Raw genomic sequence first — 18319 nt, forward strand, 5'->3', positions numbered from 1 at the left:
ACAATTTCCATAGAGAAACAATCACATTATACAACATCTCCTTTAAATTGCGGGAGCAGAAAGCAGATCTAGAGTTGGTAAATGTAAATACTAAAGAGTCAGGCTGAGAGTATAAAGAATGATTTTCCTAAACCTCAGGAAGATAGACAGAAACTTGCTGTAAAATTAGGAATTTAATTTGATACTTATTCTCCTGCACTATCAATATACACCAAGATGGGACAGAGTGGGGGTTAAAAATACACTATGGTAAGAAAAACCAAGGGAGAATTTAAATAACCTAGTGGTCAATATTATTTTAAATGACTTTGAGAGGGAAAGAAAAATAGAAAATACACTACATAAAGCCACTTCAGAAGCTATTTCCTTAAGGGTAGATTGGGCAAAGATTCAAGTTGTGAAAAATAAAAGGTTAAATATTTATACTGATTTAGTCAAAATGCTTTTCAACTAGTTTATGACTGTGCAATGCTATGGAAATAAAGGTCGCGACTCTCAGATATCTCTTTAAAAAATGACCGCATGTACACATAAATTATTTGTTGTTCTGTTTCCCTAATCACATTTCAAGCTTTCAGTAGACACACACAGCTAGTGGATCCCCTATTTGGACAATGGAGAAATTCCATTGTAGAAAATGTTATGGGACAGCACTGAAGAGAAGCTAGAGGAAATGTTGTAGGAGGTCACGTGCTAAATAGGCTGCTATAACTACAGTCCTCATGAGAGGATCTCTTACACAACAAAAAACAAATCTATGGAGTGATGCAGTTTCCACTGCAGATACACAAAATGTGATCATCAATTCTGAAAAAAAAATGGGAACAAATAGATCTTGCATCCATTTTTCCCAATGTTTCTTTTCAAAAGTTAGGCCAGGTTCACTTTAAAACATATAACATTATACATGAATAACCTTTTGATATTTTGTAAACTTAGGAAATCTTTTTTTAAGAAAAATGAAATTTAAGCTGAAATCTCACACAAGTTTGACCCATTATGTGCATGAAATAAAATATTTGACCAAGTTGATGAAATACTGAAGTTGTTTATAATAAAGTAACTATTTGCAGGCTAAAAATGGATTATGGCATAATTAACTTTTCAAGTAAGGAACAGATTTTAAGAGTTAATCTACAAAAAAATACTTGAAATGCTTCCATCAGGACTTCTGTGATACCAACAGTGAGTTATCTGTATGCCAAACAATGGGGACAAAAATCATTTTGTTCTTTATTTTTTCTCATTTCTCTATTCTAATAAGATCAGTCTATGCTCACATGGTTACAACAACTTTCACTTAAAATGGCAATGGGAGAGAAATGAGATGTGGAAACACTTTATTTCAATTCAGTTTGTCTAAAGATTTATAAGCACCTATTACCTCTACAAATAAATTCTATTTATTTTATTCAATATCCCTCTCTCCTCATTTCTGAAGCTCAATTCTTTTGATTCTCAAACACGAAACAATTATTGTTCTCTTTCTTTCATTTTATGCTCTACTGCATTCACACAAAAATTCACCATTCCAGGAATCTTTCCCTTCACTTGGCTTCTAAACTCAAGATTTTATTAACTATATAAACCATATTTATCATCTCAAAGTCATATTAGCATAATTTTTAATATGTTAATACATTTCACATTTTTCATGTTTCTCACAATTATTTAACTTAATTTCAATTTCTTTCACTGCCCTTACATATTGCTCTAATAGCAATAAATGTAAAAAATTTTGCTAATATATTTTACAGTATTAGTTTATATTTTATGGAACTGAATTAATTTTTGCAAATGCAAAAGCATTTATCATTCTGAGTTTTTTCATGCAACTTTTAGTCAAAAGCATGGGTATACTCTATACAGCTCACTAACAAATACCAGATACGAATTAAATTACATGATAATACTTAAAAATATGGTTTCTCAAAATGGTTTGTTTGAAGCCCAATTTACTTTGCAGTTAGTATTTCCTAGTTGTTATCCTGACTGTATTTTAAGTCTCTATTTTTATCATTTTATGTTTCATAGAATAGTACTTTTAAAATCACATAAAAGGGGTATTGCTTCATTATCCAATATTAATTATCTCAACTTTACACATTCAAGTTATTACATCATATATCTTTTTGTGATATTATTTCTCCATAAGAACAGAAATATAGACTTACCAGAGATTTATATTTCTTGTCAAGAAGTCTCAGCACTACAGTTCTGCTATAATACGCATGCTAAAATTAAGAGAAAAATGGTGTTTAATATTCAACTATACCATTCAAAAGCTATTGTCTTGCATCATTTCTAGTAACATCATAAATTACACAATAACTTAGCTTTAAATTATTGTAATCAGTGCAAAACAGGTTTTTCTATGTACAATGAATTATGACCATAGCAATCACAAGAATCCAAATCATATCAATAAACTGTGGTTGTAGTGACTGACCAGTAGAAAAATATTCTATCCCTCAATTGTGACCAGTCGCCATATTAATCTATTTTAAAACCACCACCCAAAAATGTACCTACCCACCAGTGCATGATAGAGCCTAAAGGGTACAAAAGTGGGGACAGAGGATGGAAATCACAGCCCTCATACTGTAGAGGATACTGTACTGTCTAGCTATGCAGAAATTTGCCGAGGTCGAAATGCTCTGAAGGGAAAGTATCTTAAACATACTATGTTTTTAAAATGATTGGACATGCCAGAAAGATCGTTAATCCTCTCCTTAAAACTAAATATAGATGGGATTAAAACATGCTTTTATGCATTGTACAAAGCAAGGGGAAAATACACGTATTATTTAAATTATATTAGGTATCATTTGTGCTCAATGTATGTAGTTTCTTCATGTTACTTAAGAATAAAAATTATTCCATGGAATATTCTGTAAAAACTATCTGAATTCTGGGAAATAGAGTTTAATTAAATGGGGATTTAGTAAATTGAGGATTAATCAAAACCCTATGTTTTAAGCTAAAAACATTTAGCTTTAAATGTTTTTAAAACCATTGATCTTTTTCAGCTTTAGTAAGAGAAATATGTTGACCTACAATTAAACTAATGGCCATGTTCTGAAAAGAAATCCTCATAGTTCATCCCTTAGACCCACCAAACGATAGCCCTCAGGACAATTTCAAGCTGCCACCTGATTTGGTAAATAAAATTTACTGGAACACAGTCACGTCTACTCATTTATATATGATCCATGGATGCTTAGGGCAACAGCAGAGCTGAGTAGTTGCAACAGAAACAGTACAGCTCACAGAGGCAAAAATATTTACTGTCTGGCCCTTTACATAAGAAGTTTTTCAACCTCTGCCTTAAGGATGTAGAAAATTTGACGGCTTTTCATTAATACTAGAACACACTTGGGGAGCTGATTTTTAGTAATTTTCTATTGGTTAGTTTTCCTGTGATCTGCCTCATTCTCTTAAGAATCAAATACTGATGACAAAAATGTTAAGTGAAGAAGTTAATTAACTTAGCAGAATATGATTTTCGTTAGAAAAAAAGACCTAAACAGATAAATTTTAAAGTATATGAAATAAATGTAACTACATATATCAAAATTGTAATAGTTATTATCCCTGCATTGTAGATTTAGAGAAATTTAATTTTATTTGTGCTTTTACAAATTTCGCATATTTTCTACAATAATGCTGTTAGAGTGATAATCAAAAACAAATTTTTAAAAAGTTCTGTCTCAAATGTGAGAAACAAAAAGTTCAGGTTAAATTAAATTGCGCAAACATTTATGAACACATACTAGATAAGGCAGGTAAGTGGGTAAGTACTGGACAGAATTGTGTTTTGGTTAATTGGGCATTATTGTACAGTTTAGATAACACAAGGAAAAAAAAAAAAAAAAGCCATCAGCTAGATAATGTCCAAATTGTGCTGAGCAATAAATGAATATGTTGCTGCTTTGCATGGCAAGTCATGGGCCCAGCCCTTCCTTCCACAAGCCACAAATACATAATGCCCAGTAGATAGGTTAAAAGGGACAAAGCTGTGAGAACATAAGCCAACACTGCTGCTGCTACTGCCGGACACAGACCACTGTTACTCAACAGCAAATGAGAGGTAGCAATATAACAATCTCTTTACTCTTAATATTAGTTTCAGTTCCGGGACAGTGGTGAACTCCATAGGAAATTATCAGCATTCAGGCATTAAACACATTTCCCGAACTGCAGGTTTAGTAAAAGGAAAAAGAAGAAATATTTTCAGACATATCACCTAAGCCACAAGAAAAATGAGCATTGAACCCTTATGTTCTACCACACCTGCTTAAAAATTTTGAAGTTTTTAAACTAAAAATGATCAAATTTTGGATAGGTCATTCGGCTCAATTGGTCCAACTGAACCTATCATTTAGGTTCATTTGAACTTAAATCCTATTTAAATTCGAAATTTTAAATCAAATTTAAAATCCTATTCTGGCTCTGTCACTTACTAGATAAACAATCTTGAGCAAGTCATTTAACTTCTCTGTGCCTCAGTTGCTGCATATGTAAAATAGAGTAATAATACCATCTATCTCTTAGATTGTTATAAAAATTAAATGAGTTTAAAAAATAAAAGTGATTATAACTCTTAGAACACAGTAAACACTCAAATATTAGCTATTCTTTGAAATATAGCTATAAACTGAAACATAACAAAACATATTTCATTTTTCCTTACCATCCACTTTTTGAACCACACAGCCTTGGTATCAACCAATGCAAGAAAGTAGACTGGATCCAAAATCTTTTGTGAGACAAGATGGCTTTGATCATGTTTAACTGATAATAAGGACAAAGTACTCTCCACAATTTCTTCCATATACCTTAAAGATTGGAAAGAAGTGAGTTTAGAAAAAAATAAATGCTATTTGATATAAGGACAGGTGATATGTTTTATATTTATGGAATAATAAAGTCTTAAGTAATCTTTAGAAACAGCTTTTTTTAATATTTCAGTAAATGGCAGAGATGGGATTCACACCATTTTTTTTTTATTTTCTGTTTTATAAACTTATATTCTTTCTACTCAACACTGGCTCTCCAAATTTAACTTTCCCTTTTAGACTCATCATTGCTCTTACAACCTTATTAAAAATTTTAGAACCAAAAGGAAAAAGTTTAACGAACACATAAGGAACTTCTCCAAAGTAGCAATAATAAAAGGCCAATAATAAAAGAACCAGAGGCTATAACACCTTTTTACCTTGTTGGTGATAAATAAATGGTATAAAATGGTACCTGCATTGAGCCATTCACAGAGCTAAGTACAAACATGAAAAGCTAAAAAATAAAACTTTATTAATCCCTTCCCTATCAAGTAAATCATTAAGACACTCTCTACTCTTTCTCTTTGAAATGTAACTGGGACAGTGATATACCTATATTTGATGTTGGCATAAATTAGGGGACTTACTTCTCAGAGTGGCGAATCCAGAAAGATGGAGCCTCTTTCTGATATTCATTTAGAAGACGAACCTACAAAGCAGTTATGAAGTTTTCAAAAAATTAGAATTCTTAAATATAGAACTATCGAAATAAAAATAAAGGCATATTATAGAAAATGAATACCTTTTTAAGTAAGCGAATCACATTAGGATTAGTTAGATCTATACCAGTTGAAACAGTAGGAATATGACTTTCTCTAGAAATAAAGCATAACTCCAAATATTTAGCTGAAAAGAAAAAGTAAAAAAAAATATAACTATTAGACCATTCAATGACAGTGCTTTCTGAAAAAAGTTATTTCTTATCCATTTTTCTCAAGTACAAATAAGAGAAAAAGCATTATAAAAATGATTTAATAAACATACCTAAGCTTGTATAAATTTCCTTGGTCATGTGTAATGGTGAAAGTGTAAATGTCTGCGCATAGAATTTTAAAATCCGGTCCTATGGAAATTAAAAAAAAAAAAAAGATTTGTATACAAAATTCTTACAAAAATAGAATAAAGATGAATCATTTTTCACATAGTAAAAAAATTAGAAAATAAATCATTCAGAAACTTGTATACGAGTATATCTATAAAAAAGGGCACATTCTTTTGTTTGTCAGTAAAAAAGTAAAACTGACTAAAACTAATAGTAAATCTAAGACAGCAGTATATTGTAAACTCTGGTAATAGTAGAAACAAACATGGGGTGAGTGGTGAGGTTTGACAGAGGAAGGTACAATGTAAAAATCTCAAACAAGGAAACAGAGTTGGATTACTAAATCTAAAAAAAAAAGAAAAAAGAAATCACTCCTCTCCGAGTACATTTTTTTTCACTTGCTTACATGGGTAGTCTTAGTAATTAGACATGTAGGACTAATAATTTTCCCTATCCCCAAGAAAAAGTGTTATATAATAATGTATTTTTCAGAACTTTACATTATTAAAACTTAAAGTAGAAACTATCAGAAGGTAAATGAATCAAATGAGATAACAGATGTAGTTAGAATAGTAGCTCGAACTAGTAGTACTTAAAAATGATAGCTATCACTGTCATTTTAATTATACCAACTTCAATATTGTGATGATATTAATCCTAATAGTGAAATTCAACTTCCCATTAAATAAAATCATAAAATTGCCTCAAATGTTCTATTCTGAAGGAAGAAAACACTAATAATCTTGCCTGTATCAAATATTAGGACAATGTACTTACAAAAGATGGTTACCAAAGTGACTAAAAGTATCTTCTAATAACTCCAAGAGATTCCTACTGAATATAGGAAATTAAATACTTTGGGAAGTCTACTTTTATAGTTGCAGCAATTGATCAATATGCCACACTTTTCAAACACTACACGCTTCAGTCAGTTAATATGTTAAGAGTCTTTTAGAGAAGGAAAAGAAGAAACAGAATCAAACTCAATATGAATTTAGATTAAGCATAAATTCAAAATTTCTATAAAGAATACCATGCCTTGTGTTCTACTCCAAAATGACTGATTCTATTATCATTTCCCCTCTTTAACAACGTCTTCCAATGTTATTAACTTAAAGGAAAATGCTTATGAACCTTTTTCATATATCATGAATTCTTTCAAAAATGCTTTAAATGTTCTTTTAAAATATTTGTATTAATTCAAACACAATGACACAAATACTTGGATATCCCTTTACACGATAAAACAAAATGGGTAACAGTCTACTGTTATTTGGCAGTGAAGTGTTATAGTGACCATATTTTTAATCTAATCATGAAATAGTTAACTCCTTTAAGGAAAATCTTGACAATTCAAAAGCTAGAACTGAAATTTCATAAATATTTGAGCTACTATTTTTAAAAATTATCATATTCCATTTGCTTCTAAACTGATAGGAAAATTATTTTTAATATTTCTATAAACATTTCCTTACACTAAACACAGGATCAGGATCTGAAAGAGATGCTGTCAGTTTTTCACAGAGAGTGGTCCAATTTTCACAGTTCAGTACATCAGTTGGTGGAGCTGAACATAGTGTTTGCAAGGCTTCGTATCTCACCTATAATTTTTAAAAGATTTTGATTAATGGTTAGTCACTAGAATAACACCAAGTCTCCAAATATTTAACAAATATTGAGAGGCAAAGACTGGATAATTGTTTTAAAGAGCCAATTAATGAGAATTAGATGTCCTTTTATAAAACAATTCTTGAGAACTCATTTTTTAAACTTGTCTTAAACAAAGAAAAAAAACAGCTTATTTTATGTAAAGCAAAAATAAAAATACTATGTGTATTAGCCATGTGACCTAGAATCTCTTAAGTGGGAGAGAAGGAAAGATGGTGGCAGAATCTAAAATCACCAGGGCAGGTTTTCCAAGGGCCTCATCCCACAGACTTTCCTTACTTGCGCAGGCCCCCATAGGTGGTCCCACATTTTCAGGGTTTTAATTTTAAAACATGCTCCTGGTGAAGCATTTGCATTCCAGGATATATGAGCAATTCTCACAAAACAATCTGTACTTTTGCTATATCATATTTGCTGACCTTCTAACCACTGAGGTAGAAAAAAAGTCATTCAGCAGCGTGATGCAAAATTGAATTTCTGTATTTTCACAGAAAGCTTACTTCTTAATCATTGTTCTCAAAATCCAATCAGAATTCACTCAAAACAGTATGAACCAAGGGGCAGCAGTGAAGAGTTTAGCTCTACTTCTAACATGAATGGTACAAAGTTGCTCCCCTACTCATTATCTAACAAAGAATAGTAACACACTGATTCCAACTTGTTCCTCAAAATCTGGTTGTTCCCCAGATCAAATAACTAAAGACTGGTGATTTAAAACAAACAAACAAACAAAAAGAAAACAAACAAAAAACATGAAGAGTCAGAAGAGTTAGCTAAAGACCTCAGGAAACCAGACATTCTGAATCCTAAATCAAGATGTCACGTTTTAGATGGAAATAGACAGAATACACACATATTTTTAAATGTCTATGTATTCACATGAAAGAAAAACTAACAAAAACTTTGTGATATGGATTATGGGGGAACTATGGAGAAAGTTTAAAAACATTAAGTAATTTCTCCTTTTCAGTTAATTTTTAGAACAAAATCCCATTTAGAATTCCTACTTGCAAAAGTAGAATAAAGGTTTCTAAACAAGCATGGATTGCCAAATAATCCACTTACTAAAGATAATAAGATTATTATCACATAAAATTCAAATCCCATTTTAGTATCTTTTGAAATATATATTTACTAAGAAGCTAGAAAATAAGTCAGAATGCAGGATGCTGAGGGGAAAAATAATTCTATGATTTTTTTTTTAAATCAGTGGGAGTAAATCATAACCATTCATTCAGTTTAAAATGAAAAGTTGAAGAAAAACAATTTATTTCAAAAATGGAGACTCCATGGCAAGATATATACAAAAGTCTTAGGTACTTCAAAAATAATATCATATTTTCTATTTCAGGCTGAATTTCAAATGAAATAATACTTCATAAACAGTAATTTATACAAACTTTTAAAATATAAACAGACACAGTTCAATACAATTGCTTCTTTAAAATCCTTTTTCTAATAAATGAATATATGTGTCAAAGTTGCTCACATATTCCAGAAGTAGAAAGAACATTAAATGAAAATTTTTCTTCAAAGAAATCACTAAAATATCACATACAAAGAAACAGTGAAGGAATAGCTTGGGGGGCAACTGCTCATAACTTCATCACTTCAAAATGGGAACTAGAAATAAAAATTTCCTCTTACAAACTATGACTATTCTCTAAAGAAAGCCACCCTTACTGTGACCTTTCATTTCAAGACCGGAAAGTCTAGCAGACACATCAGTCTAGAATTGCCATAATAATAAAGGTTATCTTCAAGAGAAACAATCCAGCTGCTACCGATTATAATCATATATATCTGAACTTGACAACTATCCTTTAAACTTACCTCTTTAGGTTGCCCTGGATCCAACTGGTCTAAAATCAATTGTAATTTTCCTTGACAAAATTTGTAACTCTGCAACACAATAAACAGAACAGTCATTTATTTACTAGACCTTTAGAAGTACTGCTCTAAATGATTTTTAAATATAATTCAAAGCAAAAAAAAAAATGCATTCTGAACAAGAGAAGGGGGTGATCTATTTTGATTTGGCAGCAAACATAGAATTTTTGTTTCCCAAGGCATTTAAATGGGAACTGAATGTCCCAGTAGAACAGTGTACCTTCATGTATATAAAAACTATTATTATTTGCTGAGCAATTGCAATGTGTAGAACATTATATGACTCAAAAGACGTAAAGCCAAAATGTTTTGTACCCAGAAATGTGAGATTAATGATACCAAAAGATAAAACAACATAAACAACAAGGCACTAATAGTACCCTCGGCATAACTACAATGCTGCTGAACTTTTTTATTCCTTTTCTTTCCTGCTCTTTTCCTCAGTCTTTCTCCATGCTTCCTCTTTGGTGAAAAACTCCTGAAGTAAAAACTTCCATCTAGGAAAACGTTTACAGTAGACCATAAGCTATTTTGTAAAAAGGAAGGGTCTTTTAATTGACAAAGGCAATTTAAATATTAATACTTAAAATAATCATCTAAAATTAGCAAAAATAGCAATAATAGCAGCTATGTATTATCTATTATGTAACAAGTCCTCTACTATCTCAATTCACAATGACTCTGTGAAATATGAGAACTAGAACAAACAGAAGGTTAAATAACTTCTCCAAGTCACCCAGCTATCAGAACTCTGATTCCCATCCACATTAGAGACCCTCTTCACTATCTACACTCTCTTCCTGAGGAGTTCTCATCCAGTTAAGTATACCATGATGACTCATTTATATCAGTCACTCATCTCCACAGTTACTTATATAATTATCCTCTCAACATTTCCACTTGGATATCTATTAGGCTTCTCAAACTAATGCGTACAAAACAGAATTCTTGATTTTATTCTGAACTTGCTCTTCCCTTAAACTGCCCATCTTGGTAAATGGAACTACCATCTATCCAGATTTTGAATTAGGTCAAAAATAGGAGTCAATTTTGACTCCTCACTTTCTCTCATTTCCTATATCCAATATCATTAAGTCCTGCAAGACAACCCCCAAGTTTTACATATCTTAACTCCAACTACTCATTACCACTCCCCTGCTAAAGTCTTAAACCAAGGCAATCAATTCTAGTCTAGAATACATCAACTCATCCTAAATCATCTCCCTGTTTCTACTCTTATCCCATCCTACTCCACCCCACCATCCATCCTCCAGCAATAATTAGATGGAACCTCTCAAAATTATTAATCAAATCCCTTCATCTCCCTTACTTCAACCTTGCAAAAGACTTTGCATTTTATTCAGAATAAAATATAAAAATTTTACTTACATGATCTGGCCCCTGCTTATCTCTAACTCTCTCTCATACCATTCTCCCCTCTGCCATCCAGGTTTCAGTCACACTGGCTTTTCCATCCCTAGAAGATGCTATGCTCGCTCTAACCTAGGAACCTTTGCTACTGCTGTTCCTGATGCATCACAATGCTTTTCCTCCAAAGCTGTACTCTTATCAATTAGAATTTGGTCTTTTTCATATAGTATCCACAATACCTAAAATAGTGCCTAATACAAAGCAGGCACTCAATGCACATTTGCTTAATACAAGAAAGACCCCAAAGCCAGTCTTCTCACCATGTCCCTAACAATACAGGCCACATAGAGCAACTCCACAACAAACCCAAAACAGACCAATATTTCATATCATACAACATAATTCTTTTAAAGCCTTAAAAATGTCCAGAGTTTCACTCCTTTCTAAAAGTATATATTTCAACTACTCAAAAGTCTTTACATGGTAAGTTGTAAAATTAAACATACTGTATATTAAATAATAGAGCTTTAATTTTGAATATTCATTATATTACAGTTAAAATACTAATATTTATAAATGATAACTACTAACAAAGTAAATGTAAGTATATATGAATGTAGCTGTCTTGCCTAATGGGAAAAAAGTATATAGGCATGGATAACATACGGTATCTTACATAGCATGTGTGTATATATATATATATATATATATATATATATATATATATATACACACACATATATATATACATACATACATATATATCCAAAATATCATGTATGTATGTATGTCATATACATACACACACACACTATATATATATATATATATACACACACACACACACACACACACACACACACACACACACACACACACATATATACAGAGAGAGAGAGAAATGTATACAAGTGAACACTTTGGTCAGCGTTGCTCAAGCAGTAGTTTGCCATAATCAGAATTGTCTGGATGCTGATTTTGAGCACCTCTTGTAATTGCAGAATTCAAACATGACCTGTATTCATCTTTTGTTATTGGTATATATTGAGTATTACAATTTTAATAGTGTTTTCCTTTCTTAAAATGTGTACACATTATTCTGGCCCCCTCTGTCCCAGTGTGTGTGTGTGTGTGTGTGTGTGTGTGTGTGTGTTTGTGTGTGTGTACACACTCATTCTATTCTATTGCTAAACAAGTTTTTTTTCTTTAGTTTGGCCCTTTTACCTCTCTCTTGTAAACCTGATTTCCTCTGGTGCTTCTACTTCCACCATCATGACTTTTACCAGATCAGTATCTATGTCTAAAATGTCTTTCCATCCAGCTCATTAAAAAATAAGCATAATGTCAAAGACATAAATTTTAATCCAATAGACTCAATCTTCTAACTACCTATATGACCCTGATGTCTTTAACCCCACCCTGTTTTCACATCTACCTCCGAACATCATTGTAAGAATTAAATGAGAAAATAATTATAGTCTTTTCTTGATCATTATTAAAATTTTTAAATTTGAAGTAAATCTCATGTTTCTCAGGAAATTTTCTATAACAAAATATCAAATAACTGACTCCATCTACCAACTGCCTATTCAAGATCAAGCAATCTAAAAATATAATTCATTGATTTCCAGAAATTTCCATTCTAATCCAGTTTCCACCACCACCACCACCCCAAAAAAAGAGCTCTGACAAATGGGGAGTCAGACATTGTTTGAAATTTCTCAATTGCAGGGAGTTTATATTTGGTGAGACAACCAATATTATGTCAAACAGCAGTCAATAAAAAAAGGTACTACTTCAATTTTAACAAAATTAATTTGCTTAACTGTTCTCCACGACAAAGACTTCATTTCCTAATCTCTTTATGGGCAAACCACAGACAAGCAACCCTTACTCTCTGAAAATGTCTTCCTTTTATTTCTCAGAAATGACTAAGGCCAATCAATATGATGATCCCTCAACTTCCCTCAATATTATTCTGCAGTGAACTGTTGACCACTGATCCAAAGATTTTTTTCTTAGTCATCTTAGACTTCCCTCTGGACTTCATTGCAGCTAATTAACCATTACTCCTGCCTTGAAATTCACCCACCCTTAAGCCCCATGGTTTGGTACCTTCTTTTCTGAACCATTATTTGTTTCTACTAGCCCTCTGAAAATGTATTTCCTAAGATCTCACCTATTGAGATGGCTTCAGTAGTAACACCTCAGCACAATTGTCTCACACTGTGTCATCCCCAACCTTTCTACCAAGTGAATCCTGCATTTTCAACTATTTGTTTCACCACTGGACTACCTTACTGATATCTAAAATTCAATGTATCTTAAAAAGAATAAACTCACCGTATGCTTCTCCACCCCAAACTTCGCTCCCTAATTCCAAGCGTGGTTCATGACACCATCTTCTTCTGACCACCTTGGCTTGAAACTAGCTAGACCTTTGACTGCACTCCTACTTTGCACTACTCCCTCCAAAACACTTCGAAAATCAAGTTAAATGATCCTATCTCTGTAATATTCTCACATCAGTCCCTATTTATTCCTACAAAGCCTCCTCAAATCCGGCATGCTCTCATTACTTCTTACTTCAACTACCAGGACAGCCTTCTAACTTTTCTCCCTACATCAATTTTCTCCCCCTTTCATGTCCTTCTGCAAACCGACAGGTAAATCTCCCTGACATACACTTCTCTGTTCAAAAACCTAAAATGAGTTCCCTTTATTTACAAAACATAATCCAATTTAGCTTTTGAATGTATTCATTTATTCCTCAAACATTTATTCAGAATCTATTATGTGTCAGACACCTATTATGTACCAGGCACTGTGATTTTATAGCTAAAATCTGTAATAATTAAGATATAATTTTTGCCTTTATTCCATAATCCGGCCTTAATCTACCCTTCCAATTTACTCCCCCCAAACTCTTCGTCCTAACCCTTCACATAAACTACTCAGTTTCCCAGATATGCCACATTCTTTGTTGTTTCAGAGCTTTGGTCCATTCCTTTGTCTGAAATACTATCCTCTATAGCTCTCTGAATTCTTGGTTATAAGGACTCCTCTTTGGAATCCCCATGACATATTATTTCTACCTTATAACCCTGTAACTATGAGTATATCCAAGTTAGCTCTTAGAAGAAACAATGCATATCTGATTAATCTTTGCACTTTTGGAGGGCCTAATAAAATATAATGCACATAGCATAAGTCCACTACTTTTTGTTGGATGAATGTACATCCAGAAACTTGAAGCCCCTCAATTCTAACATATTTACATGTACTCCCAGGTTATAATGCATATTAGAAAAGCATAGCCTTTAATAGTTTTATGTTTGGAGTACCCTCATTAATCTACTTACTGGCCTATAAGATTCCTTTAACTATCATCTTAAACATAGTACAAATACTCTTTAAAATGTTGGTTAAGCAATAAAAAAATTTTTATTACACCAGAAATCAGAAAGTGTCTAATACCTGCTTTAAACATTACCCATATTTTTAAGGTCTCCTTTTGTGTTATTGTGTGTCCATATATGGACATAAATTGCCATAGTAACTAACTGTAATAACTTATATAACTAGAGGATGTAGATAGTGTTCCATTGAATATAGATTTGTTAGACTTTCAGCCATTCTAGATTATTTCTTAGATTAAAAATCCTGAGGAGCAAAGCAGTGCCTACCAACTTGATTTGTAAAGCAACATAGGACAGATTTGTTGGTGATATCAATATAAGTAGATACTAACAAAGGAAAGCTTTTTAAACATATTTACATGTGTGAAACGAAATAATTTCTAAGGAAATAATTTCTAAGCAAACACTAAGAGGAAAAAAGCAAAAAGTAGAATAGGTTAGTCTAAGATAGATTTGGTCCTCTCGTAGGATCATACGGATCTAATTAAAGGTCTTTACATAACAAAAATAAAATCTGAATATATTTCTATCATATGCAGTTTACCTACAAATTATAAATATAAGATGCATTCTGTAATTTTTACAGAGATATACTCAATTACTTTATTACACCATATACTGAAGAATATTCACATTATTCAATAACTACATCTTAAATTAAAACATCAAACCACCTTCAAAATTAATTAACCCTAGAAATTTTAAAACTTTGGTTTGTAAACTATATAAACTTTTTAAAATACAACCAAAGAAAGATAATTATTATTATTGTTCTAAGAAATGGTTATGGGAAATAAGAGAAATATATAAATATTGAATCTAATGGTACTTCAGGCTTTAATATGTCTAACTGCACAATGATTTCTAGTTCTAAAATAAAGGAAAAGAAAAACACCACCCAATGATGATGACAATAATAACAGCCAAAAGTTATTTAAGCTCTTAGAATATACCAGATAGTGTTCAAAATGCTTTGCACACGTTAAATCCACAAAACAACCCTATAAGGTAGGTCAGGTCCTGTTTCTATCTCCACTACAACATAAGAAAACTGAGGCATTGAGAGAGGCTAAGAATCCAAGGTCCACAGCTCATCAATGGCAGAGCCACAGTTTATGTCAGACTGTTTTGTTTGCAAGATTCGGAATGAATTAGCTTCATGTAGAATAGCTTTTTCAAATTTTAGTGCATCTAAAACTTTTGAAATTATGCCCCCCCCTTCATTAAGCTTTAAATACAAAACATTTTTAATTCAAAACAAAAGCATGAGGTTTAAAAACATTTTCAAATAATAAACTAAATTTTTCCTAACTTCCTGGATGTTTTTATTGTTTTAACAAAAGAAGAACTTTTGAACCTTTCTTTAAAAGTGTCACCATTAAGAGGTAGCAACAAAAATCTATTAGTATTTTAAAGTATAAAGAAACTTTAGGGATTCATAAAGAATATTAGCACTCAATCAAAGATATTCGTTTTTCTGGTGTCAAACTGTCTCAAGAGACTATTATTAAACAAGCAAGCCACAACAAAAGCTCATACCTGCACCTACCTACCCAATTCTTGTCCCAATCCACCTGCCTCAGACCTAATTCCAGGCACCTGAACTGTCAACACTACAGTGTTCATTTTGTCTACTTGCAGCTACATTTTCCTTTGCCTTCAACATTTTTAAGATTTTAGGCCCCTTATCTTTTTCTGCTTGTAAAATAAATAATAAGAAAATCATATCAATTGAGGGTAGCTAGAAGTGGAGGAACTTCTGAAGTGTAGGCTGGGATGTGCTACTGTTATGGCTTATATTGCCAAACGAGATGAGAGTCTTGTAATTCCTCAGCAGTAGTAAGAAATCCTCAAAAGCAGAATTCCTCACCAAAAAGAGCATTGAAAATTTGAAGATTTTAAGAGAGGCCAAAAAATGGTTGAACTCAAAATACTGAATAAAAGTTGAGAAGTCAGGGCAAAAACATAAATTAGGATAGTTGAAAACACACACTCTGAAAGACAGGAAAGGCCATGCACCTGGTAAAGGAAAAAAGCTACTCACGAATAATCTCACTGGAAGAACCAACATCTAACAACAAGATGGAATTCTGATTGTTCCCAGGAGGCAGTTCAAACACAAAGTCTAAGTAACAGTACCTTCTTTTCCCAGAATTAAAAACCAGGAAAGATAAGCCCTGTCCTTCAGGTGAGGCAGTAAGGACAATGGCACTACAGTAGTTTCCTAATGCCCCTACAATTACCATACACTTAGTGACTTAAAACAACACAAATTTATCATCTTACAGCTCTGGAGGTCAGAAGTCTAAAATGCCAGGCTTGTGATTCTTCAGTAAGCTCCAGGGGAGAACCCATTTCTTTGCCTCTTCCAGCGTCCAGAGACTACCTGATTCTTTGGCTCATGGACCTCCTTCTCTCTTCAAAGCCAACAGTCACGTCACTCCCACCTCTACTTCAGGCTGCACAGCACTTACTCTGACTCTCCCGAGTCTCTCTTATACAGACTCTTGTGATTACATTTGGCCCAGTGAATAACTCACGATGCTCTCAGCATCTGCAGATCCTTGATCGAATCACACAAACAAAGTCCCTCCGTGTAAGGTAATGGGTTCACAGGTTGAGGATTAAGACATTGACATTTTTGAGGGGGCCATTATTTTGCCTGCCATATATACCAAAAAATAGGTTTCCGTAAGAGGTTGCCTCGACAGCAAAAAACAGTAAATGTCTTAAACAGGTTCATGTCATGCAAGAGCAATAGAGGACTATTATCCTAAATTCAACTTCTCCGTATAAAGTGTAAACCATGGGTTCCCTTAAAACATAATACAACAATCTGCATACCAGGAATAAGTATAATGGCTGTGATATATAATATATACTACACTGAATACTGTCAGGGAAGAGGAAGACAGAAAAACTGCAAGAGGAAAAGGTATGAATTTTGAAAGTTTAATTAGAGAACATATTCTCATTTCCCAGCAGTAGAAAATAACCCAGAGAAGCTCAGAAACCATGCATGACCACAGCTGAGAAACTTTCTATTTGAGCACGTCTCTAAACAGCATGCATTTCAGCACACCGTTCAAGAGATAGCAATAACAATGAAAGCTAACATGTATGGAGCAGCAGCGACTGTTCTAAGGACGTGATATAGATTAACTCGGCTAATCTTCTCATCAACCCTATGGGGTAAGTGGTATCATCATTCCTATTTTACAAATGAGAAACACTATGGCCCAGAGAAGTTAAGACATTTCTCCAAAGTCACATAAATAGTAAGTAGTGGAACCAAGATTTGAACCCAAGCAGTCTCCAGGTAGTGTAGCACAGAACAAAGAGAACACATGAAGGAGAGAGACCAGGCTTAAACTTATGGTTCACTCCTAACTAGCTGTACAAGTTCGAGCAAATTACTTACCTATTATTACAATCCTCACTTATTTATGTAAAGTGAGCTAGTAATACCAATAGTGATTATAAAGTCAAGCAGAGGGACCAATATATGGCAGAAGTCTCAATAACAGATAGCTAGTATTATTAATTCTCTCTTTCCAACATTATTTTTCAAAGACCTTTTCCTGGTTTAATCATGATACCAAATCCTTTCAGTGCTCTGTTAACAACTATAGTAAAAACCAATCTGTCTTCTTTATTCTTTAATATTATCAAACTTACACTAATAGTCTCCAAAACCAGCAATATCCAAAGGTTATTCAATAATAGATCAAAAATCCATATATAATAAGGCTGCAATCTTTAAAATAGTAACAATGAAATAAAGTCAATTCTATTTACAAAACACAAGTGTTCTAGTATCAAAACAGGAGCATCAAATTGTTTACTCAATGTTATTCATGAAACAACTTAGACAAATTTGGTTTTAAGCCCAAAGCAAGTATTTATCAATTTTGAAGGCATCCTTAACAACATCAGTATTCAATGGAATGAATGTCTCATATATTAATATTTTCAAAGACCCTTTTACTTGTTTCTTTAATTGGTTTCAGTTGTACAAAACAACAGTAATGATTAGACATTTGGACCCCTCACAAAGTGATAACCCCAACAAATTACTACCTATCTGA

The 18319-nt window shown here is 32.6% G+C and overlaps 1 protein-coding gene across 2 annotated transcripts in view; it reads right to left on the reverse strand.

Annotated features, from left to right (window-relative positions):
• Positions 1-18319, reverse strand: part of TBC1D32 (TBC1 domain family member 32) — a 400452-nt gene that overhangs the window by 359975 nt on the left and 22158 nt on the right. For both annotated transcript variants that reach the window (XM_074333506.1, XM_019740993.2), the window contains exons 6-12: positions 9385-9453; positions 7359-7484; positions 5826-5904; positions 5584-5687; positions 5429-5490; positions 4694-4838; positions 2175-2234 (exon numbers count right to left, since the gene is read on the reverse strand). In XM_074333506.1, the coding sequence (XP_074189607.1) occupies positions 2175-2234; positions 4694-4838; positions 5429-5490; positions 5584-5687; positions 5826-5904; positions 7359-7484; positions 9385-9453 (645 nt within the window). The remainder of the gene's footprint in view (positions 1-2174; positions 2235-4693; positions 4839-5428; positions 5491-5583; positions 5688-5825; positions 5905-7358; positions 7485-9384; positions 9454-18319) is intronic.

This window comes from Rhinolophus sinicus, linkage group LG05, assembly GCF_036562045.2.
Source record: "Rhinolophus sinicus isolate RSC01 linkage group LG05, ASM3656204v1, whole genome shotgun sequence".
Lineage (NCBI taxonomy): Eukaryota > Metazoa > Chordata > Mammalia > Chiroptera > Rhinolophidae > Rhinolophus > Rhinolophus sinicus.